The 26,760-nt window shown below is 39.4% G+C and overlaps 1 protein-coding gene across 8 annotated transcripts in view; it reads left to right on the forward strand.

The window, feature by feature from the left end:
- Nucleotides 1-26,760, forward strand: part of MEIS2 (Meis homeobox 2) — a 220,495-nt gene that overhangs the window by 37,552 nt on the left and 156,183 nt on the right. For all 8 annotated transcript variants that reach the window (XM_043919258.1, XM_043919261.1, XM_043919262.1 and 5 more), the window contains one exon: nt 26,449-26,594. In XM_043919258.1, the coding sequence (XP_043775193.1) occupies nt 26,449-26,594 (146 nt within the window). The remainder of the gene's footprint in view (nt 1-26,448; nt 26,595-26,760) is intronic.

Consider the following 26,760-nt stretch of genomic DNA (forward strand, 5'->3'; position numbering starts at 1 on the left):
TCATTATCTTTCTAGATGCCAGCTTTGTTTAGTATTACATCTTTATCATAACCTGAGACCCAGTTCTTTTGTTTAATTATTACCATTTTGGGACAAAAAGCAAAGAGCTAGATGAAGGAAAAGAACTTATGATATATATGCCCAAACTTGGCAGCAATAGCAGAATTGTCATCCTTATCACAGCTATTATTTGACAACTTTATGTCAGATATTGTGCTATGTATATTTAGTATAATTTAATCTTCATAGCTTTGTGTAGGTTTTTCAGTTGAAAAAACTGAGAATTAAAGAGGCTAAGTAGCTCTCCTTTCCTTAAATGTCTGGAACCAGGCTTATATTCTAACTTAGCTCTCTCTGACCCCCCAAACCCAGAGACTTTACTTGACCACACTGTCTACAAGAGGTTAATGGTATCAGATACCTTTCATCAGCCCAGGACTTGGGGCTGGAGGTGTTTTTCCCATTCTGAAAATTTCAGGCAGATTTTGATATTTTCTGTCCTACATCTAGATATATCTCTAAAGTTGATTTATTGTAGGGCATAGGAGCATTGAAAATCAAACTCATTTCTAGAAATCTACCCTATAACTTTGATTTGGTGGCAAGTTTCTAATGCCACATATAATCAAGAAATTTTTGATAGTATTAGAATTGGCATTTTACCACATTCCTTGAAGGCCACAGTGGCAAAGAATCTGCCTGCCAATGTAGGAGATACAAAAGATGTGGGTTCAATCCCTGGGTAGGGAAGATCCCCTGGAGTAGGAAATGGCAACCGACTCCAAAATTCATACGTGGAAAATTCCATGGACAGAGGAATCTGGAAGGCTGCAGTCCATGGAGTTCTCCAAGACTCAGACATGACTGATCAATTGAGCACAGCTCCCCCCCACCCCTTTTTAAATAAATGATTACCTTTGCATGGCAGTGTTTTTTTTTAATCAATAGCATAGCACATTTTTCTCATAAATGTTGACTTGTCCAATCTCCATGATCATAGGACAAGATAACAGACAAAGTAAGAAAACCCAGAAGTTGCATGTCCAGCCTTCCACATGAAATATCTTCTTTCCCTCTGCCTCTTTGATCACATTTTTTGGGTCTACCCTCCCTCTTCCATGGTCTTATATTTTTGCAACTAGAACTCTTTATTGATTTCTGCTGCTTCTTATTACAACTTTTGACTTTGAAGGGTGAACATTCTCAAATAATTTTCCATTTGAGCAATCCTACTTTCTCTCTAAGAAGACAAGTGAGAATATGTCATACGATAATGATGCTTAGGTCCCTGCCACTCTTATGTGGGGTGGGCATCAGAATGATCCCAAGGGTGTCAGTAAGAGGAAAAACTGAGTTGTCAAGTTAGTGCCACACGCAAAGTATGTTGAATCAGAGAAATCTGAGTCTTGGGTCACACTGGCTTATCCTGGGCATCTGGGTCTGTGGGAGTTTCTTGTGCCTTTTATTACAACTTCTTGCTGTTGAGGCAGAGTAAGAAAATTTTATTGGCTTATGAGCAGATCACTGGCACTGGAGTGTCAGGAGCTGAAAGTTCTAATCTTAGCAGCAATTTCCCCTATAACCTTAAGCAATTCACTTGGAGAAATAAAATGCTTTATTTTGAATTTACAAAACTGTGTTGGTTTCTTTATATTCTGCCTTCTTCTTTTAAGTAATTTTAAAGTTTTAAAAAAGCTATTTGAAGGTGTTGCATGGCTGCTATTGTATTTAGAGAGGAGACACTTTTCAAAAGTTAAGAGGAAATGCCACACTTTTGAAAAGGGTTTCAGGAAAACTGATTGGGTGACTGCAAATCATAGTTTTTTTCAACCATCTTCCAAAAGGCCCAGAATTTCTACCTTCTTGTATGATTCACTTTAAAGAAGTAATTTGGTCATTTTAGGGGTTTTTTCAAATGTTAACTGCCAGAAGAGGTTTGATGCCAGCTCAAGTCCCTAATGAGTGACTTGACAAGGTGGGCATGGTAACCAGCTATTACTGAAAAAGTCAACATATTTTGAGTGTAGGTACCTTTGCAACCAGGAACCCTGCTATGGAGTAGTTTGGTGGTTTTACCTGAAGACTTATAAATGTCAAAGATATTTTACAGATGCAGTCATTGTGTCAGGTAGAACTTCATGGATTGCTGAGACTAGTGGGCTTCCTGGGTGAAATGTAAATTAGCTCTCTCCCAGCCCTTGGCCACTTCCACCGTGGGGGTGTGTGCTCTTCTCTTAGTGGTGTCTGGATATATGGAGCTATCTAACACAGTATTCTCTAAGGAGGCACCCCAGTCCCTTTGGCTCCCATCCTACCCCTCTCCTCACCATTTGACTCTGCTCCAGAGTACACTCAGGATCACCCAGTGGGAAGGTCTGTTTTGACTTTAGAGATGGAGGACCTAGAACTGGAGTCCTTTGTTCAGGCAAAGTAGTAATTGTGATGAAGAGTGTGGATGTGGGGAGTCATACCACCAGTGAAGATCAGATGCCCCTCTGGGCAGGGGGCTTACCGTCCCTATTTAAATTATTTAAATTTTTTAACTGCATCCTGTCTTCTCTGCAGGGAATTCTTAACTTTCTACTTAATTTTCTTGCTTGATTGATAGGGGAACAAACTATGTTATACCCTCAAAATAGAGAATAATTAAATTCATGCCATTTCTTTGTTAGGTATCTATTTTTTCCCCAGATTCTTTTGGCAGGAAAAAAAAAAAACACACATGATTCTGGCCCCAAAGTTTCTATTTTTAGAGCCATTCTCTACAATTGTTAGAATCCTACAGAATTTTTACACTCTATGGCTAATGCCAAATGCTCAGTATGAGATTTGCAATACCAGAAATGGTGATAGCTTATAAGCCATTATAAGATCATAAACACGTTCATTGTATTCACCTTATTTCCTTGGATCCCACCTGAACTTCTTTAAAAAGTTCAGATACCCATTGCTCCTCTCATGTAGTATATACTTTTTTTCTGTTCAAGTCTGTGTCACTGTTGTTTAATTTATTTTCAGTTACCTTCCAAACACCCTGTGCAAAAGGCAGGGAGCACATGTTCCAAGGTTACAGATACTAAACTGGCATATTTGGCTCACAATAACTTCCTGGAACTAAAATGTCAATGTAGAACATGCGCTTAATTTAACAGCCCCCTAACACTGTTTTTAGAACACTAAAATACCTACCCAAAGGAAAGCTTATAAAACTGGGCTCTTTCAAATTAGCAGATTAACCAATTGAAACTACACATTGTTAATAATATGCATCTTTGTCAGTACCTGTTAATCCCAAGGCAGCTAAAAAAGGACAAGTGAAAGTCTCTAAGATGAGTTTTGAAAAATACATTCTGGAAAGTTTGATAATTAAAAACTAAAATGAAGATAATATATTTAGGAAAATATTGTTGTCTGCAAACCTTAATATCCTAAAGACTTGTCAGAACTTGGATCCTATGTCTGAGGATATTAATTAAGCTTTTTTGAATAAACGCACAAATTGCTTAGTTCATACAAAAATTCTCAGTGCCCTCAGATTCTGATGCTTAGGTCTAGGCTAAATAATTTGAAAGTATCTCTAATTCTTTTACTCCCATATGTAGCATTTTAGCCATGACTATTTTATTTCACTCTTAAATATATAATTTATAAATAGAAGCAATGTTGATAGACTTGTTTGACTCCCTTCTCGAAATAAATGACTCATTTTGGATTGCATCTGAGAGCTTCAAGCTGCTCTAAGTAACAATTCGCGACAATGAGAAAATCATTATATTATTCATCCAGGCAGCAGGGAATTAAAAAAAAAAAAAGGCAGAGCCTGCTTCCCTAGTAACTGGGACTTTTTTTTTTTTTTATTATAACATCATTGATGGCAAACTTTATGCTTGCTAAGTTCTGAATGCTGAGTAAATGAGTATACTTCTTACCCCCTCATTTTGCGGGGGAGGGGGGCTTGTTATGTCCCCCTGTGTACATCGTTGGTCATTTAAATGCAATAGAATATACATGAATCAAAAAGCAATCTTAATTTTTAGAAATGATTTTACAAATAATTCTGATATCTCCTTTTAGGTTACTTTTTCTGTTTGCAATTTTATACTTATTCAAAATGCACATGTTTGCTTTAAAACTGGGATTTTCCTTTTAAAAGAAATCCCCTGGAAAAGGGACACCTCTGTTTTCTCTTTAAATGCAGGAAATCACCATCACCTCTGGCAGTAATCTTCCCTCATAATATAGCCCAGTAAAAGCGGTGGGATCTTGATGGAAGTGATCCATGGAAGCTTCTCTGATGAATCTGGCGCCCACTGCTGTCCTCATTGTTTTGATACTGAAGAGAGTAGGAAGGAGGGAGGAAAACCCATTTTTAACTCGGAAATTATTTAGACATGCAAAGTTTGTTTCCCAGTGAGGAAAATGCTTTGTTAGCAGTGACTGCCCAGATCACATGATGCAACCTTTTGACAACTGAGTGTCTGCTGGAGACGTCTGTGAGAGATGACCTTTTGACCTAGGAAGGAATGCTGTGAAGGTGGGGAATGTTCTCTCAGCCCCAGCCGGGGAGACCATGGAAAACAGTCCCAGCCCCTCTGCTAACAGGAGCAGAGCTTGGTTTGAGCTTTGAATTTGGTATGAGATGACAAAAACTTAAAGGATTCTCCTAAAGTTATTCCAGACCTTCACTATGACTCCTACCATCTGAAACAGAGTTGAAAACAAAAAACAATATGAATTCTATAAACGGATGTTGCAAGTAACAAAAATCAATTGGAAAAATCAGCTCTGTTCTTCTTTCCACCAGTTTATGGACTAAAACTCATCTTTGACCTGTTTTCACACAGAGCATGAGGCCTATGCGCATGGGTCGTAGATGGGGGTGAGGGTGCCAGGGGGGAGCGACACAGAGAGTAAGTCCATTGCCCTAAAAGCATTCCCAGCAGCGATGATCTTTGTAGGAACAAAAATCCATTGTGCGGGACTGTAATCTGAGAAACTTTCTGTTACGGTGCTTGTTCGACTCACCAGCATTGATCCCCGGTACATGTGACCCTTTGAAAAGGAGCAGCACGTTGGTGATTCCTCTTATTACTAAATACCATTGTGTTCATAATGGCCATTTATATATGGTTACACTCCACGCCCGTTTGGTTAATAAGCGTTCCCAAACTCGCTGATGCCACCTGACCAGCATAGGATACAGACCTCGGCCTCCTGATCACTCTCTTCACCCTGTCCTCTGTTATTCCTTGATGTCCTCTATGAGAATGAAATAGGGAGCTTAGCATGGCTGGAAATAGGGTAGCACAAATTCTGGGGGGAGCGGGTGGGAGGTGTGTGGAGGGTGTCAGGACAAAAAAGCCTGGCAAAGTCTTGAGGAAAAGAGGTTATTTAATTTTTGTTTTTTTCCCAGTTCCACAAAATGTCTGCATGCTTTAGCACTGGATTCTCAGCTAGTTGGGTCCCAGGAGGCCCCACAGAGCCCTGTACTACTCAGGGATTTGCAGCTGTATGAAATGGGGGGAAAAATGTAGTTTGTACGAATTGTTCTTTACCTTGGTTTGGGTTCAGAATGGCAGCTGCACTCCGACTTTTGTCTGTGACAGCACAAAGGCCAGCAAAACTGAAAAGCAAGTCAGCAAGTAGAGAGACAAAAGCAACGATCCGCTAATACAGCTCCACATGGCCTGACTAATTTATGAGAAAAAAACTGTTCTGTTCATTGGATCAGCACTCTGAGGAGGCAGGTGGAATTGTAGGAAGTTTTCATTGACTCTCCTGAGCGACTAAGGACGCCACGAGAGATTCTCCTCAGTTTGAACTTTATCAGGGTCTACGCTTAATCAATAGAGTATTGGAAAAAGAATTAATTACTAAAGCAGAATAAAACAGCTGCATTTTAAACTAAGGATCCATCAATTCCGTAATCTTCCAGTTACAGGCTAGCTGCCGTGAGGATTTGACTCTATGTAATGAGGAACCCGGGGAGTTTCCTCATGAACAGGCTGGGAATTCACATTAGCCTATTTCCAGCTATTTGTCATTAGTACAACTCATTTCTCGTCTCCTGAATTACAATTTGTATTCCACGTCCTGTGGAACCCACGACAGCCCCACATTCAGGGGAGGGAATGCGTGAAGGCGGAAATCACTGTCACCCAGAGTGTCTTCACCTTGTCCGGCCTCTATTTTTCTAGAAGGTTCTGAGCTGGCCCGCTGCATGGTGTCCCAGGTGGGGGTCAGGGGCCTGCCTGTTGAAGATGCGCTGAATTGAACCCAGCCTGGAAATGTTTCATCTGTAATTTCCATAATGGTGGATTTCAAGGAGGGCTGAAGAGGGTTATGGGAGATGAATTAGGTTTTTAGTGAGCTCATTAGGAAGCCAAACAGAGTTGAGACGGCGAGGCGGTGAGCAGGGCTGTAATCAGTTCTGCTCGCTTTGTTCCTTGCCTTCGGGACATCTCTCGAAAACTTCGTGGCGGGGGCGGCCTCGCTGGTGCTGAGCAGAGGCTGCCATCCTGGTGGCTGACTTGTTGATTTGTAAACCTCTTAATTCATTTTTTTTGGGTCCAATTTAATCTTTTCTTTCTGAAGGAAAATTAGTTGAATGTTAGCCCTCTTTGCACTATTCACCTCTTAAATTATGCTCATTTTGAAGAGCTTGTTATGCCTGAATAAACATGAAATGACTTGGCATTTTCCCATCAGAGGCACACCCATTTTAACACCATGTATTTACCATTCCTGGAAATGTCTCATTAACTTCTGAAAATCTGCGAGCATGATATTTTGGGCTACTGTAACACACCTCTTGGCAGTCACAGAAGGCAGTGTGGTTAATGCCTCATAATATCCATTTTTATTCTCAACATGAAGAAAGACTCTCTATAGAAAATTGATGCAGTTTGCTCTGCTAATTTTCATGCTCATTCCAATTAATTTAACATGACCCAGATTTTCTTCCTCGGGCTCATCCTGACTAATTAGTAAAGCAACACCTAGAACAAGTTATGTTTAATAACATTGAGGAACACTAGTTGTGAGTGATTTTGATGCTAATAAAGATATTCACTGATGGGACAGATACTTTATGTCAATTATGGTATGTAATTTAGAAGTCCCAATGTGCTGGTTTGAGCGTGGAAAGGCTGGCCAATCACTAGGGGAGATAATAGTGTGTTTTTAAGACTTCCTCAGCACCTAAATAACCCCTGGGACCAATTACTTTATTTTTTATTTTTGTTTTTTGGGTAGAACTAGTGGTATTGTTAACTGATTCCATGGTAATGAAAGGGGTGGAGTCGTTGCCTTGCAAACCTGACCCATATTCACTGGGCCTGAGCTTTCAGTACTTAGTGAACCTTAGCGAGAGAAGAAAGGCAGTCCTGGGCATCAGAAAGCAGCATTTGTTCAAGGGGAAGGAGTGGTTTCTCCACCTCTGTGGTTGGGGTTCTTTTTGTCAGTGAGATGAATTAATTTTAGACCTTCTAGCAAGACTGACGATGGTTGTGGCAGTGACAGGTGTGGAAGGGTTCCAAAGTCAAATAATGGCTAGAATGGACTGATTGCTTGAGAGGTCTCTACTCTGTCACAGGGAAGACAGCTGAAGGTGAGACCCTAAGAATGGAGGAAAAAAACACATAGGGAAGAATTATTGTTTGCTTTTTAAGGAACACTTCTTTGGTGCCTGCTGTGAGCTGGGCAGTTTCTATGTTGAGAGTACAAGAGGATACCATGCACCTCGTACTTGTCCTTAAGACACTTACAGGTCATGGTGAAATGTAAATTTCCTGTTAAATTGATGGACCACAACCTGTGAATGGACTGAATGATTCAGTAGAGTATGGTAATGTTATGAAGTTCCACGAGGCTGGAAAATTCTGGCTGGATGGACTCAGGAGTCACAGGGATCAGTCATCATAGGCAGCAGTCTCTTAAGGGCACAGGTGTGAACCCAGTCTCTGTCCCTTATTATTCATATGACCTAATTGCTTGATCTCTCCAAGCCTCAGTTTCTTCACGTTCTAAAGGAAAATCAATCTCGATAGGATGGTGAGAATTAAACGAAGTAATTCGTGTAAAGTCTTTAACAGCATGTCTGAAAGAGAGTAAATACTCAATAAATATTTTTTTTATTAATGTTGCTGTTGTTCTTATAGGAAATATTTAGAGTGAAAATTTCTCCAGAGACATAGTATATATTCTAATCATTTCTCAATGCTAATTATTGTTGTTGAAGTTTGAAATTAGAATTGACAAGAATAGTTCCTTTTTCTGAATACTATGAAGCGGCTTCTCTCTTCAGCCCTAGTTAAAAACACAGCAGTATCTCCCATCATCTAATTGTTCGTTGGTAAGTTTTTTTGTGTGTAACCTCATTGGCTTCTCATAGGCTAGGGTTTCCTTTATTAGTGCTTAATTTTCATTTTTCCTTTTTATCTACTCACTACGAAAAGAGAAAATGAAGGGATTTGTAAGAGTGAGGCACGACATCTTGGTAAAAACAAGCATATTGAAAAGTAGAAAAAGCAAAAGTAACAACCAAGATTATGGTTGATAGTAAAACTGGAAATACTGCTTTTATGAAATTGCCATTTTGGTAGGTTAGAACTGGTCAAATATTAGCAATTTTAGATGGTTCAACCTAATAATAGTTATAGACTCTACATAATGGAAAGTGCTCCAAGCAAAGGCATGGAGTTACCAAAAATGTTAACAATGCTTGCTTTATCTGTTAAGTGGGAATAAATAGGATATGCCACTTACACTTGGTTGTAGTGATCAAGAGTTGGAAAAATCGTATGAAAGCTGAAAAATCACTATGTAAATATAAGGTATTTTTTTCCAAGAACACACATTTCTAAATCTGAGACACAAATCTCACAACAATTAGTCAGGTAGTTGTTTTCCTAATATTTTGCGGTTGAAAGCAGAGAATGTCAACTCTGCTTTCCACCAGTATAATACATCAACTGTAGAAAATTAGGTATTTTAGTGAGAATTCTATAGATTCAAAAAGTATAATTTCAAAATGGAGTAATCCTCCAAGTTGCATAATTCTTGTCATGTTTCTGGCCATTAAAATAAGATACCACTTTTGAGAATTTCTAATTTGCTTTAAAATCTTTGAATGTTAACATAAAGTAAGACTCAGGATGTAAATACTTGAGGAAATCATTGTCAATTTCAGTAGATCTGCAGATGTGAATTGGACAGTTATTATTTAGCTGTGCTGAGACTACCGTGTTAGGAATAGTTTTAAAATTATGAAATGGAGTTGGCCACCTCTTTGGTGATTACTGACTGGTGGTAGAAATTGTGTTGTACTGGATCAGCAGTGAATTCCTCACTTGAATGGTGTCGAGTCAGCTGGTTTTTAATTTGTTATCTTCTCAAGAGTGCATTCACCGACTTTATCACTGAGAAGAATGACTCCCTAGCCTAGTGTGATCAAGATCCGGAAATTCGCTGCATCAGCATATTAAGGTTGGACTGCTATTTGATTGGTGGCTCTGAGATCTGATCTTACAGCAAAGATGTCAGTTCTCTGTTGGGTGGGTTTGCCACAGGTATAGGAATAAAGCTATTGAGAGACAGACCCTTTCCTTTTCCTCCTGGGAAATGGTTAAACGAAGTTTTCTCTCAAAGACTTTGGCAGTTTCTGTTTTATCAGCCAACAGGGCCTGAATAAAATTCACATTGGTGCCCTCAAGTTGAGTTGTCTGTCTTCATGATGACGTGTGGGGATGTGCTAGAGCAAACCAATAACTACCTGGCTTTCAGCTCCTGGTCTTTGCTCAATTAGATGGATGGCATTTAGGGGTGGTAATATTTCCTTTAAGTGAGTTTAAGTGAAGTTGCTCAGTTGTGTCCGACTCTTTGCAACCCTATGAATTATACAGTCCATGGAATTCTCCAGGCCAGAATACTGGAGTGGGTAGCCGTTCCCTTCTCCAAGGGATCTTCGCAATATACGGATCGAACTCAGGTCTCCTGCCTTGCAGGTAGATTCTTTACCAGCTGAGCCACTAGTGGCAAACGTAGCCTTGTGCTTTGGTGCCATTTTGAAGTATGAGTTCTGGAAGAACGAGAGAAAGGTGTTTTTTTGTTGTTTTTTTTTTTAAGGAAATGTGTTTTCAGCCAGTGGTGACTCTGTTTTCATAATTTTTTTTTTTTCCAAAATTTTGCCAAATGAGTCACTAAAAAGAAATGAAAGAAGGAAGGAAAAAGTAAGAATGAAATGAAACCAACTCTTATTGGTTATCTGATGTGAGCCAGATATCACATAACTCCAAATTCAGATGACTCACTTGGCTGTGATCAGGCATTACTAAGTACCAGTCACCCAGGTTCAAAGCCATGAATCCCTGTTTCCCCCACAGTCTACTTTTCAAAAATATGAATTCCATTCCGTATGGGAGTAGTGGCTATGTTGTGAAATACAGTTCATAGAGTTGAGATGAAGACCCAGCTCTGTTAATAAATAGCCACATGACTTTAGACAAGTTTCTTAACCTGTCTGGCTTCACTTTCCAAAGATTTTATTAAAGAGATTAAAATACCAAACTCTGAACTGCCCCATGGAAGAGGGGATACTTTTAGTACCTGGCACTTAGGAGGTCTCCACAAATGTTAGTTCTGTATTCATATGAAGGATTCAGGGATTATCTGAAGGCTGGCTGGCAAGGGTTAATATTAATTCTATATATTTCCATTCATTTTTTATCTTAATGGTGCCCAGAGTCTTTCATAGCAATGTCATTCTCCTCTGAAACTGAGATCTCCAGTGTTAGACCTTCTTATGATTAGGAGGAAAGAATTAATACTGAATTTCCTGGAAGAGTTTTTAAAAATAGTTTTAGAATTATTTCTATTACCTTCTTGATTATTATTAGTAATTCTTTTGGTAACCCAAATAGTTCTTTGTTAGCAGTATTTCTCATAATGGGATTTGACCAATGGAGGAAAATATTTTTGAGTAAAATCTGCAAAGTGACCATCTACTTTACATCTTCATGAAGTTTACTGACCATCTTCTTTACATCTTCATGAAGTTAAAGGAAATGGTAGAAAACAACAGGCTTATAAATATCATGTTGGACTTTCTCCACAGCAACTTTTAAGTGCTTCCCTAAATCATTTAATTCTTTCAAAATTCCACTGCAGTTAGTGGGAGAATCCCCCACTCCTGCTCCTCTGTATTATAAGCTGTTATTTCCACTAACATCTATTTTATGCCAAATAACAGGATTATGGAGATTTAGCTAGAATCTATTTAACATTATTTTTATCAACTTTATTGAAGTATAAGTTTCATACAAAAATTTATTCTTTTAAAAATACAATTTAATGAGTTTTGACAGTGTGTAGACTCGTAAGACCAGCACCATGATCAAGATACTGCACATTTCTATCATCACCCAAAAGTTTTCTTGTACTCTTCTTTAGCCCATCCCTCCCTCCTTGTTTGTCTTCAGTCAACTGCTGATCTGCTTTCCATCTATATGTTTACATTTTGTAGAATTTAATATATTTGGAATATATATATGCAGTATATAGTTTTTTGTTTGGCTTCTGCTATTTAGCATGATGACTTGGAGATGTAACATGTTCCATGTGTCAGTACTTTGTGCTTTTTTATTGCTGAGTAGTATTTCAGTGTATGGATATACCACTTTTGTTTATCCTTTCATATTTTATTTTATTTCCATCTATAGCTAGCACTTATTGATCCACCTTTGATGTGTTAGGTACTATGTATGAAGTTCCTGGCTTGTTAATAAGTGTAAAGCACAGGGTACAAGATAGGGATTTAATAAATACTAGGTACTACTCTTATGCTTCATTTAATTTTCATAATTAACCTACTCAGTATGTATAATTCTTCCCATTTCATAGATGAAGAAACTGAGGTATAGAGGATTAATTTATTTTTAAAAAATTTTAAATTAAAATTTTAAATTGATCAATCAGTTTTTATATTTATGTATGTATTTATTTTTGGCTGTGATGGGTTTTTGTTGCTGCTTGGGCTTTTCTCTAGTTGCAGCAAGTCGGGGCTACTCTCTAGTTGTGGTGACTTCTCTTGTTGCAGAGCATGGACTCTAGGTCATGGGGGTTTCAGTAGTTGCAGCTCCTGGGCTCTAGAGCACAAGCTTAGTAGTTGTGGGTGCATGAGCTTAGCTGTTCTGTGGCATGTGAGATCTTCCCAGACCATAGATCAAACCCGTGTCTCCTGCATTGCCAGGCGGTTTCTTCACCATTGAGCCACCAGAGAAGCCCTAGAGGATTAATCCTTTGACCAAGGTCATATTCAACCAGTAAAGAATAGATCTGGAAATTCAATACAAGATCTCTTTTATCACCCAGCTCATGCTTCTTCCATTGCATCATTTTCCCCCAAGGGTATTTCCCTCTGATTACCTGTGGATGGGGCTGAGGAATGAGAATAGAGGGTCAAGGAGTATGTCAGAAGTGAGCCTCCAGTGTGCAGACAGAGTGGTACAGTTGCCCCTAAAGTAGAATAAAGTCAGGAATTTAGAAAAAGGGTGAACCAAGGATATAGGGTACTCTTCCAAATATAGGTACCTCTATTACTCATTATCTCTTTCAGTAAAGTTGCTTCTTCCAGGCAGTATGTCTTACAGGAAGATGCCTTCCAAACTGATAAAACATCAACTCTGACCAGTTTTCAACTCTTAGAGACCAACATTCTTAGCTTCGGTTTCCAAATTTTAGATATAAGTGCAAAGAATAAAACATATTCCAAAGAATTTGAGAGTTATCCATCCATTCATTCAGTTAAAGGTTAGGTGTATATTTACCTATTGTTGTTCAGTTGCTCAGTCATGTCTGACTCTTTGCGACCCCATGGACTGCAGCACACCAGGCTTCTCTGTCCTTTACCATCTCCTAGAGTTTGCTCAAACTCATGTCCATTGAGTCAGTGATGCCATCCAACCATCTCATCCTCTGTCACCTCCTTCTCCTGACATTATCCAAAGTTCTAAGGATGTCATGAAAAAAATAAGAGATATGGTGCCTGACTTAAAGAAGTTTATGTATAAGAAATGTTGTTGTGTGTATGTGTGTTCGTGGAAATCACTGGGGTTATTCGGGTGGCTAAAGTAATCCTTGAAAGAGGTAAATAATTTGGACTAGGATTCTGCTGTAATCAATGGGATTGAAAGTGGTAAATACTTAAATTCAGTATTAACGTCAATCTACCTTCGATCATATCTTTGTAACCTAAACCATATAAAATCCCATCCCAAATGTTTTTGAATACATATGTCTGTCCATGTGCAAAGTGCTGAGATGACATTAAGTGGCCTTGAAATCGCATTGTTTGGAAGCAATTCAGAAAAGATTATGGGTGCTTCAAATTTAGCTACTATACTTTTCTACTTTGCCCAGTATGCTTTCTTTGAATAAGGAAACCAAAATGTATTCATTTAAAAAATATAATCGCTTTATTAAGATGTAATTCACATACTGTATGGTTGACTCATTTAAAGTGTACAACTTTTTAATTTTTGGTATGTTCACAGAGTTGTGCATCCATCACTATGATCAATCTTAGAATATTTTCATCATTCCAAAAGATAGATACTTGTTAGCAGTCATTCTCCATTTAATTTAAGGGCTTTGTGTCTGTAGTTTTTTAGTGCATAGTCTATACGAAGAACAATCAATTTACGTTTAGATTATTTTTATTAAGCGATACCTTATTTTTTCCTTTAGGAATATCACATGTATGTTGTGGATATCTATTTACATTATGTTATAAAAATACATCTGCTTGATCTCAAATTATAGTAGATTTATTTAAAATAACCATAATAGGTTGAATCTTTAAATGCACAGTAGTTACTTTGTAAATGTTAGCAATTTAGTTTATAAATTTGTTAAACAAAAATCCAAAGTTTTATTAGGAAGCTCTGTTGTGTGAAAATGTTCTTTGAAAAATGTACAAAATATTTTCTAATAAATAACATACATGTTCCAATTATGATGTGTTAATGGTTTAAAAATATTCACCTAAAACCAATTATCAACTTCAAGACACTATTGTTCTTTTTTCTATGTGAAAAAAGAAAAGTTTCCAAAGGGAATGTTGATAGATATTCCAGTGTGTTGTCTTAGAAAGCATTATTATTATTATAGAGATGACTAGCTTTTCTTTAAAGGGAAAGGATTTCTTTTTGCATTATTTAACGTTAGTTTTGTGAATCTGCACTTTTATTAAAATATTGTATTGTTTGTATTTTACAATAATTAGAGGGTGGAGGAAATAGTCAAAGAGTTTTTTTGTTGTTCTTTTATTTGAAATGGTATCTGTTGATATAAATCCGCACAGAAATGCCATATTAATAATTCAAATTGATCAACTGATATTATAAAAATTTATTATCACTATTTTAGTTTTAGATAGCAAATATGATAACAAAGTAGGGATCCTAAAAATTGAATGGAAAAATATCTGCTGCAGATAGAACTTTGGCTTTTTGTTATTCCTCCTAATAAATTTTATTATTAGTTTATACTTAGTTTCATTTAATATTAAAACATGCTAAGAGGGATAGTAAGATAAAATCCTATAGTTATTGACAAAATGAGAACATTATTATTGTTACATACTGAACATATAGATTTTATATAGTTAATACATTCTTGGAAGAAGACTATAATCTGGTTTAGTATAAAATGTTAAAAATAATTTTATAAATGGTCTTCTATAAAAAATTCTTTTTGCAAGTATAAAGGCCACATCTTTTCTTGAAAGACCTGTTGATTTGGAGATGTTAGCCAGCTATCTTTACTAAAACACTTTACAATGCTAAAAATAGTCCACTTCAGTTAAATATGGATATTTTAAAAAAGAAAATCCCAGTTAGACTGCAACAGAAGGACATTTTGTGTGACAATATTTTGCATGATTAAAAATTTAAACAGAATAACAGCTATTTATATTTACAGTTACATGAGAGTAATTACTAAAGCAGACAAAATACTTAGAGCATAATTTAATAATGTTTTCCTCTAGCAAAGGTGCCAAAATTGTTATTTGCATAATTTTCACAATTTGTACTGAAACATAGCTAAGTGAAATTGGGAAGACAACTCTCCCCAACCACCTTTTTTCTTTTGTAGGAGATGTGGAAAAGAGACTCATGCATCATAACAACTCATTTTGGTATAATTTCCCATAAAAATCAAGACCCTTGTGTCAAACCACTAGGTGAAAGAGATGTGTTCCATTCATACTTTCTCTTTTAGAGTCTTTCTTTCAATGACCAGCCTCAACCCAACTTCAAGGCTCCTAATTATAACATTTACTGGTTCAAAGATTAACCTTCTGAGAGGGGCATTCTGGGCTGTTGGTAACTTGAGCAGCTTGGTCTTCTCTTGGTCTCTCTCTCTTTCTGGTTCTTTGTATCGCAGGAGGGAGATGATGGTATCTGGCACATTCCTAGGATGACTTGAAGATAGCAGCCTTCTGTGTTTAAGGCTGAAAGATTGTGAACTCTGTTAGCTGAAATGCCACTCTGGGGAGGCAAATAGAACATTAAAAAGGCTTTAGCTGAAGGTAGTGTAGTGCAAGGAGAGTCAAATTTGAGAGCTGGGACTTGAGTGGACATTTGTCCCTTCGTTCCACCTTAATAAAATCTGAGTGTTAACTGTGGAAAAGGGCATTTGAGAGATCACTAAAAATGAATCATTAGAGTGCCCAGAAGAGCTTTATTATGATGTACTGTGAATAACTTCAGAACCTACCCTGTACTTTTATATGTGCTTATCAGGTAACTGAGGGACAAGTACATTCTATTATCCTCTACTACAGAGATTAGGTGATCTGCTGAATTACATGGGAAAAGGAATTTACTTTTCTACTGGATTCAGTCAATATCCTGTAGAGAATTCTGTGGGAGGCTAGGGGAGTAGATAGCCTTTACTGAAAAATTTTAAAAAGTTTTCTCTCTATACACAGGACGGATAAAGAACAAGGTCCTACTGCAGGGCACAGGAAACTATTCCATGTCCTGTGATAAACCATAACAGAAAGGAATATGAAAAAGAATGTATATACATGTATTAACTGAATCATTTTACTGTAAGCAGAAATTAACACAGCCTTGTAAATTGACTATTCTTCGATTAAAAAAATGTCAAATGAAAGTTTATCTCTATATAAATTATGAAATATATATGTATTTCAACGAGAGTAATCAAGTTAAGTGAAGCATAAATTAGAAATACATATACATTGCAGATGAGAGTAACCAGCTTCAGGAAAGCACAGGCTGAGTTTGGAAGCTTTCGTTCACTTCTGCTATAAAGGATTAGAGGGTTCCAGTCAATAAACAAAGCCATTTTATGGCTCCTGACGGGTAAATTGAGGGGACTGATTTGGTCAAGGACCAGTATGAGGATGTTTCTGTTCAACAGTTAACAGGATTCAACATGATATGGAAAATACAGGCGTGCAAAACTATACTACGACGCTCACGTTGCCAGCTAAAGCCTAAAACACTGCCACATTTACATATGTGTCCATCTGTCTGTTTTTACACTTTATTTTTCCAACCAGTGGGTGAAGTGGTTTTCATCCAAGCTGCAGTCTGAATTTTTTTTTTCACCCAGCACTTTCCATTCTATCATATAGCTGCATATTTTAAAGTGCATGTTATTTGTCTCTGGACACACATTCACTTGCACAGCCTTGGCTGGGTTTTCCTGTCTCTCCTGGAAGGTTAGCTCATCTTCTCCGGCCTGAGCTTTGCAGTGGCCTGCACAGGCCAGGTTGGCTGGGGATCAGAGTCAGGGCACAGCGTGTCGCCTTCCCCAGGTGGCAGAAATTCCCCAGTGCAGGCCTGGGCCAGTGGCGGGGCCCACGGTCCAGCCCAGCCAAGCCGGTGAGAATGGAAGTGCTTTCGATCTCTTCAGTGGAGAGCCTGCGTAAATCCTGTGTAAATAGAGGGAGGAGAACAAAGAAGGAGCCCCTATAGCTCTGAGCATTTGGAGCCATTTGGGGCTGAATTTGCTAAATGCTGCTTATACCGCCTGAAAAGTTGAAGAGAAAGGAGCATAAAATCCCCTCTTTTTTTCCCTTTCTGCTCATACCCCGGGGGGAGGGTGTTCAGGACCAGGGAAGCCTGAGGTAAGCCGATGAAGAGTTGTTTTTTCAGTGCTCTTTTGAGTGTGAAAAAGGTGGCCTGGGTCACTGTCCTCTCTTTAATGTCGGAAAACCCACACAGTTAGTAAATGTTGCATGTAAACGAAAGCATTTCACCTCTCCTGCTTCCCTCCATGCTAGTGGGCCATGAACTAGTCACTTGAAAAATCACAGAAAAATTTCACTTTAACGTGTCCAGACAGTTAAGCACAGCAGGAGAGTAAAAGAGATCAGTAATTAGCAGGTCTCACTGCTGGCCCCTCACCCCACCTCTCGCCCCTCACCCTCCCCACCTTTCTGGGTCTGTAACTTCCCCCTCCCCCCAACCTCTTCTGATGTGAATAAAGGTGAATTGCATGGGGGAAAAAAGATTTACTTTGAGGATGGTTCTTGGGAAGCAAGTTTTGTAAGGCTGGAGTCTAACACAGAACTGGGCAAAGGCAACAGTGGCTGCTACTGCTGCTGCTTCTCCTCCTGCTGCTGCTGCTTTTTTTTGCATCGTATTGGAAACCCTGATTCAGATTTCTCAGTGGGATGTCCTAAATTAAACTCCTGGAAGGTAGTTCCTGAAAGAAAATATCTTTTGACTCTTAGTACATTTTAATCCTGTTTTCAGAGTACTATATTAAGAAGGAAAAATCATTAAAAAATGATGACAGAAACCCGGGTTCCCAAAGAGCTATGTGTTGCAATTCCCTGGCTACAGGATACTTCCTTTTTTCTTCCCCCCATTTTATTTTCTTAATTGAAGGATAATTGCTTTACAGAATTTTATGATTTTCTGTCATACATCAATAGGAATCAGCCATAGGTACACCCATGTCCCCTCCTTCCCAAGCCTCCCTCCCAATCCCACCCTTCCAGATTGTCACAGAGCCCCTGGTCATACTGCAAGTTCCCGTCAGCGATCTGTTATACGTGTGATAAGTTTCCATGTTACTCTATCCATACATCTCACCCCCTCCCTTCTCTCCTCCCCCCATGTCCACATGTCTGTTCTCTGTTTCTCCATTGTTGCCCTGAAAAAAGATACTTCCTTTTTAACTGTAATGTTCCCAGTCATCTGAGCAGCCTGGGCAAGGGGCAGCCACCCTACCCCTGGATGTTCTCTTCCCCATTGGATTAGGGCGGCTTTGAGAGATGAAGCAACCCCGTTTTTGAAAACAGTATTTGACAGTGTATCAGACATGTACGGATCGTCTCTGAGGAGGCCATGCACTCCTGAGCAGGAAAACCCTGGGCATGACACACCCAGTGCCCAAGAGCAGGGAGAGTGGGGGAGGGAGCCTGAGGCTAGGTGGCTGCTAGAACAGGTTACCAGGGCCAGGTGTCCTTCATGGACACTTTCTTCAAAGCAGTTTGCATTTGCACAGGGGCCAAATATTAAGGCTCTTGCTGCCAATTTGTCCATCCCGCTAAACGTTTGACTATTTACACTGTGTCAGGGCTTGCAAATCAGAAGTGAGTAAGACATGGCCCCTGCCTTGAAGAATCTATGGTCAAGCAGGACAGACAAGTTAGTAGATAGATAAATTGCAAAACAGAAGCATAAATATAGCAGAAGCAAGAACAAACTGATGAAGAAATCGAAAGCCTAGTATACCAGTTCTCTTAATAGGAGCTAGGGAAATCCTTACAAAAGAGGTTCCTTTTTCACTGGATTTTGAAGTTTGAATAGGAGTCTGCCTGGGCAAAGTAGAATGGAAAAGAGCTTAAAAAAAAAAATGAAGACAAAGAGCATTTTTGGCTAAGGGCACAGGCCTACAGGATGGAATCTTGGAAGATCCCTTGGCTCAGAAAAGTCTTAAAAATTAAACAGATACTCCTATTTCAAAATCATATTTAATTTGAACTTTAGGTCCACCGGGACCACTAATAGTCCTATAGATATGGATGTAACTGTAAAAATATACATCTGTTTGTTTCTTGGTTCATAGTTACTTTTTTTTTTCTTTTAGATTACTTTTAAATACGCTGTCAACCACAGTCTCTTTTGTTCATAAATGTGAATATATGAGGCCTCACTCCTGGGGGTTTATTTCCTGAGAAATGAGGACTAATACAGAATCTAGCCTCACCGTTCACATCTTCTTGTTTTCCAGCAGTTAAGGGAGAGGATAAAGGATGTGAGCATGGGCTTTATAGGGCAAGCACCACTCTGCCAATTCCTGACTATGTGACCTTTGACAAGTTACTTAATTCTTCTGAGTCTCAGTTTTCTTATCTGTAAAGTGGAATTGATAATAGTAGCTATTTCATTCATTCGTTGTGAAGATTGAGGGTTGTAACATTGCAAGTGTCCAGTGAAAGTTACTTGTGATAATGAGGATAATGAACGTGATGATGGTATTGGTAAGGAAGAGGAGGAGCCTGTATTCTAGAGGAAGAGAAATGGTGTTGAAAAGGGACTACCCTATTGAACATTAAATACTAACATTTAAAGTTCTATAAACTTGTATATATATATGTACATGTATGTATATATGACTGTAGGCAAAAATATGCAATTAATCTACAAACATATTTGCATACTTATGTATAAATTAGTGAATTCTTTGAAAAAGGTTAATGATATAATTTATATACTTAATGTTTATAATCAGATACATAAATATCTATAAATTCATGACTATACCATTTCTGGAAGTAGTTTGGAAGATACATGTTTGTGTGTGTGTCTGTGTGTCTGAAATTAGTGAATGTACATTGCCCAAAATAAAAATGATAATAACTCTAGTGAATTTCTATTTATCAAAAAAGAGGAGGGAAAAAAAAGCTATGTTCTCTCAGGTGAGATATCATTCTTTTTTATAGCATGTATTTTATATGAATATATTTGACTATTAAAATTGGTCCAAAACTGGGAGAAGTGAGGATTAAGCAGTGTGCCATGAACTTAAAAGTACAAATGCTATTGACCAAAATCTGTGTTCATTTGTACTATTATTTCTCTGAATAGATGATATTGAGAGGTCAGTTTCTGATTGTTAGTTGACAGGCTGCCGGATGTTATAGAAGCCTTATTTCTCTTTAAGAGAGTGACTTTGAGGCAAGCAAATATATCCCTTTAGTTATAGCTCTGTGAAGCAGTTCTTGGTGCTGTGCAGTTATGACATCACCGCCCATGAGATCCTGGCGTATGCACAGTAGATGCTCACATATTTGTAGTATCTCTGGGCTCTGAAGGTCAGTCTGGTGCTGTCCATATAAGGGCCTCCACATGGACCACCATAAACCCGTTATAAGAATCCTGAGTCTCAAAGGACCCTTGCTGTACTGAATATATATAAAGCCCTTATAGGCACTGGTTTACTTGGGGAGAGAAAAGTTTGCACATTTCTGTTTGAACCTGGACCAGCCTGGACCAATTCTAGCTCAATTCCAACCCCCGGGCCCTAGATCTAATCTCTCCTCTGCACTTTAGACCTTTACCTGTAGGATAAAGCCTGGTTTGATAACAGAGTTCAAATGAGGTAATGCTTCGAAAAGTGAAAGGCAGCTTACAATATGTGAGAATACTAGTGGTAGTAACACTGGACTTGGAGTTCCCTCGACTCTGGTTAGTCGTTGATCATGTGTAGCCGTGGAATCATAGGTGAGAATTTAACCTCTTGGCCTCAGTTTCTTCACTGGTAAATGTCTGGCAATTTTTCAAGGGAGATGGAGAGATGGACTAGGAAGAAAAAGATGAACTAGGACCCTCTTGGTTGTTGTTGGTGGTAATGGTTTAGTCGCTAAGTCGTATCCGACTCTTTGTGATCCTTTGCACCATAGCCAACCAGGCTCCTCTGTCCATGGGATTTCCCAGGCAAGAATACTGGAGTGGGTTGCCATTTCCTTCTCCAGTTCTCTTGGTTGTTGTACTATATTCCTGACAGGGCAAGAAGGCCACATTCTGGACTCAGGATAGCACAGCATCACAGTTTGTATCGTTTCTTCATTTCAAGCCAAGCAGTTGTTGTCTAGAATATAGATAGATTTTTAGCGAAATGGAGTATGACAGTATGCCAATAAAAGGAAGTGGTGTCCTTTTGCCTGGGTAGTTGATATGGCCAAGAATTGTGTGAATTGGGAATTTCTGCTTTAGAATCATCTGAGGATCTTCTCACCATGTCCCCATGTCTTTCCTGATTCATTGGCTACACAGCTACAGATATGCATTTTGCCCACACCTGGATACCCATGGTATCCCAGGCTTGACTTCCTTGTAACTAGACTCCCTTAGTGTTACTCTTTTAGATAAGTGTAGACCGGGGCTGCGTTCCCAGGTATTGCCCTGCCCTGAGCATAGTGTGCTCAGCTTTGGAAAGGATGTGTGACCCCCTCCAGAGCACGGATGTAAATCCAGCCCCGCAGATGCTCTCAAAATACCTCAGAGTCTGAAAACAGGAGGAGGACCTGGAGCTTAGATTCAGACAACTACCACCAGGGGTAGCAGGCTATAGACTTCTTCTCTGTGACCCCCAGCAGGGGTTCTCAAGCTTGAGCATCATCAGAATCACCCAGGGTACTTAGTAACCCTCAGATTTTCAGGCCCCATCCCCATTTGGATACAGTGGGTCTGGGATGGGTCCAAGAATTTGCATTTCTTGCAGTTTCTTTGCCAGTGCTAAAGGGTGCCGATCTGTATTTTGAGAGCTGGTGTTCTACAGCGTCTTTCTGTTGAAACTTCACCATCAGAAAATAGGTTGGGACCACCTTGTGTTGACCAGTACCTGTGATGGAGCGCACCAGGGCTTTCCCACAGTGAATAAGGTCCAGGTCAGGTTGTAGTTGGGGCCTCTCCAGTGGCTCAGCGGTAAAATACTCCACCTGCAGTGCAGGAGACGCAAGAATCTCCTGGAGATTCCCCTGTCAGAGGAAATGGCAACCCATTCCAGTATTCTTGCTGAGAAAATCCCATGGACAGAGAAGCTCGGTAGTCAAGAACCTACAGGTTGTAGTTGTTCGCTGTGACCACTAACCCCGTTTATGGCAGTAGCATAGAATTTTAACCATGTACCTGCTCCTGAGGTTTCATCTTAACTCAAATTAGAAGGTAATCTAGTTCAGAGGCTTCTAAAAGCCAGTTGAAGAATCTTTGCTAGGCTGATTGCATAACCAAACCCAAGGAACTTGTTAAGAATACAAATTCCTTGTCTCTGCCTCAGGATATTTTGATTTAGTAAGTCTGGGATAAGGCCTGAGGACCCATGTTTTTAACAATCTCCCCTGATAATTTAGTCTACTTCAAAGGTATCTATCCACAGGCTTGAGTATTTCTTTCCATGGTCACATGCAGTACATTCAGAGGCATGCAGCTATTTTGAGTATCTTTGCCCCAAACTTAGATTATGCCTTTAGTCAAGGGATTAGCAACCTTTTAAAGGAAGCACGCCCAGTAGTCTTTAGTTTTTTCCCATCAGAGGTGGCAAAGCTGGTGGAATGGCCTTGGGTCAGCCCTTCAAAAAGGCTCTAATGGGGATTGAGTTCTTCAAAGAAGCGTTGTTCCTGGCGTGTTTAGAAGTGACTGCGTGCATTTGGGCAGGCTTCCCAGGTGGCTCAGTGGTGAAAAATCTGCCTGCCAGTGCAGAAGACACAGATTCAATCCCTGGGCTGGGAAGATCCCCTGGAGATAGAACTCACTCCAGTATTCTTGCCTGGAGAATCCCATAGACGGAGGAGCATGATGGGCTACAGTCCATAGGGTCACAAAGAGTCAGACAAAACTGAGCGACTGAGCATGCATGCAAACACGTGCGCTCAGGCAGTCCACTCAGCCCCTTCAGTACCATGAAGAGTGCAGTCGTCCAGTTTGGGATTATCAAAGACAGAGGAGGACCCATGAATAAGCTCATTGAGAAGTTCAGCCCTTCACGCACACAGCGGACAATCACTGGGTGTCTGCTCTGGCTCAGACCTGGAGGTGTGCTCTCAGGATAAAATGATTAACAAGACACAGTCCTGCCCCTGCCAAGGACTCCACACTCTTGAACCCTGACTTCAGATGCCGAGACATATGCTGTTACCTCCTGTACCTCCTTTGACACATGCATCTGTGCCCGTATACCCACCCTTTTCGGCACAGAAACTCATTTGGCATCTATGTCAAGGATTGCCAACTATCCCAATACACATACAGCCCTAAAACAAGGAGACAGTATACATTTTAAGGGTTTCTTTAGTATCATTTGCATGGTTTTGTTTTAGGGTGCAGATCACATGGTTGCCTTTTAAAAGAAAAATAGCTATTGTTAGTCCTCTGTGCTGGAGTTGGTTCACAATCCGTTGGAAAAACAAATTTATTGTGTGTTTGGAAAAGGAAATTCCCATCTTTATAGAGGTATAAACAATAATATTAATTTAAAAAATCTAATGTCTAGTATCTGGTTATTATAAAAATAGGCTCATTTTTATCTACAATTATTTGTTACAGTGGATTCAAATTCAAATATTTAACAACATTTGTATAAAATGGACTGCTATATATTAAAATGCATGTAATGTTCCTGTCTTCTCCAGTTTAAGTCAGTCATCGAAGGATGCTCAATCCAGCTATATTTTTTTCTTGAGCTAAATGTAGTGAATCATATAGTTTGAAGGTGTTAGAAACCCTCTCTGCTTTTTAGCAAGAGAAAATACTCCATGGAAATGCTGTCTCTCATTTTTTAAGGTCATTGATTGGGTTAAAAAAGGCAAGTGCCTTTTTTGTTGTTGTTGAACTTACTTTAATTAAAGCCATTAACCTTTTAAAATAAGTATATCCAAAAAATCTATCAAAAAAAGCTAAAATGAGATTTTAACAAAATCCTGACAATTTCAGCTTAAACATATACACAGAAACCATATGTGCTTAGGAAGAAATATATACACACAGGCATTGTTTACAGTGTGTGTTTTTATATTTGGAAGACATTGAAGGAAGAGCCATTCCATACATACATTATCCGAAATGTACATCCAGATAGCCCGCGTAGATTTTTCCATCCAGAGACAAAGATATCTTTATCCGTGGTAGGTCGACAGACAGACTGACTGACTTCAAACTTGCACTTGCAGTGTGGATTTTTTTTTTTTTTGCCCCTCATCTCCGGGTACTGCTTTTCAAAATCGCCTCAGGCTACAGAACAGTACCTCAGATCCCCAAGGCCCACTGCCTGGCTCCTAATAGCCACTCTCCATCTGTGTCACATGAACAGATGATGAGATCGCGCCAGTGTCTGTATTTTGGAGAGCACATCCACCCAGGTTAAAATGCTAGGGTTGCCAAGGAGCAGTCAGAAGCCATTAGTGTGGGTGAGAATTTGCCTTGCAGCAGTTCCTTGGCATGGTGGAAAGTGTGTACGCGTGTCTCTGCTCGAGCTTTTGTGTGTGTGTGTGTGTGTGTGTGTGTGTGTGTGTCCTTGTGCAAGTGACCCCCTGGTGTACATGAGTGTGCAGGGAGGGTAGACAGATGAAGACTAGATAGATCCCATCCATCCAGGATTCATAAGTCAAATGCCTTTTGTTTCCCTGTACTCCTGATTAGTTCTTTGACTATTTGGGGTCCTTTCAATTCACTCTTTTTTTTTTTTTTATCATAACAGACGGCAAAGAAAAAGAGAACAGCAACTTCGGGGTCATGCTCTAGTGTTTGGGCAGATGGAAGGGATCTGCTTTGCCTTGGGGCAGGGTGGTTGTAATGAAGTGGCCTGTCAGTCTGTAAATAGTGAGGGTCATCTCTTCCATGTGATGGAGGGTATCACATTGCAGTGAAAATGGAAATGTCAATAAAATTAATCTGCCAGCTCTTTGCTGTGGCTTTTCTGCTTCTCTGGTCAAAGAAGGTTGAGGGGTTTTGTGGCGAGAAGGGAAAAGAACAGGTATGGGGAAGCCCACAGAGCAGACAGTCGGGACAGGTTAGGAGGCAAGGGGCCCATGGCAGGATGTCCCCAGTGTGGCCCAGTCCAGGAGGAGGGAGCTGGTCTGGGAAGGAGCTGGTGGATCTATAGCATTCCCGGGGAAGCTGCGGAGCGTCTAGCTCAGGCTACATTGAGCACAGAGTTTATTGTTTTAGGCTTTCTTGGACAAGGTTTTTACTTAGCATGGGATTTATGGCATTTACTGCTAATGAATGTCTATTCTTAAATTACAAAAACCCCCATCTCAGCGCAATTCCCAGATGTTCTTCCAGGACCCTGGCTTCTTAAACACCAGCAGGGAGCATAAACTCTCCACTTCTCTGTTTTCCTCTTTCGTGTGGCTCCAGGCTAATGATGTGCAAGGAAAACACAGCCATCTATAAAGCCCCAGTGCTGTCCCCGTATTCTTCATTTATTTTGCATTTGATTATGCCACAAGTCGGATCTTGTTTCTTTCCTTTTTTTAAAGTTATTAGTTCAAATATTAATGTAGGGATATGGCATATATTGCTCCTCTTGATTGATGCCTTCCCAAAAACAGGAAGACGTGCTCGTATGAATTTTAAGAAAGTAGGGGTCCTGCAATGCCTTGCCAGAAGAGTTTTTCAGATACATAATTTAGATGCCCTCCAGGCAGGCTTTCAAGGCATTTTTGCCGGAGGGCAAGAAAAAATAACTATGACTGTTAAAAGTAAATGATTTTTGCTAATGCACAATTAATGGCAGAGAAAAGCACAGAAGAGAAAGATGTTGATAGAAACTTCTGATTAAGTGAGCACCCTACCTTGATGTGCATCTTTTTTGTTTTTTAATGATAATGATCAGTGGTGCAGAGAGCTAAAAGTTTTCCTGTCACGCGGATGCTGAGTCCAGGGTCATCTGAGGAGTATGTGAATGTGTGTGCTTGGGAGGTGACAGTTCCAGGAGGCACTGAGCAGGCAGTGTGTTATGTGCAATGAACAGTGACACACTTACTGTCACCTATGCAGGCAGCCTAGAATATATAGACTACAGAACATTTAACTTGATTACCCTACAGTATGTGTTCACTCTGGGCATGGGGATGCATTTGCACCGAATGGGTTTTCTGATGGCGGTTTTCCCACATTGGATTCCATAATTGACGAAGAGCTACTGCACTGTGTCAAGAGCACAATTATAATTGAATTAATGATATGGGAGAGTGTGAGACACACAAAATTAACATTTGAAGAGGCCTGGTTTAATTTTGTCTTTTACATATTTGTGTCTCCAATTATACTTTAATGAAAGAGAATATACCCGCTTAGTGGATTTCTTTCAACAAGCTTAGCTGAGCTCATCATTAGCTGCTCATTGTTGTTGGCACCCTTTCTGTGTTTTCTCTAATGTATTTTCATTTCTTTCTACTAGGGGATGGTTTAGACAACAGTGTAGCTTCACCTGGCACAGGTGACGATGATGATCCAGACAAGGACAAAAAACGTCAGAAGAAAAGAGGCATTTTCCCCAAAGTAGCAACAAATATCATGAGAGCATGGCTCTTCCAGCATCTCACAGTAAGTCAAGATGAAAGCAAAAAATAAGTTTTGTTGTTTTGCCTTCTCCTAGCACATTAGATGGGCTCATACAGATTTTTTAAAAATGAGGTGCCTATTTTCCCTTTCTTGAAATCTGATGGCTAACAGGGCAGTTGAGGTTTTTATCAATTCTTACCACCCAAAG

This window comes from Cervus elaphus, chromosome 12 (assembly GCF_910594005.1).
Source record: "Cervus elaphus chromosome 12, mCerEla1.1, whole genome shotgun sequence".
Taxonomy (NCBI): Eukaryota; Metazoa; Chordata; class Mammalia; order Artiodactyla; family Cervidae; genus Cervus; species Cervus elaphus.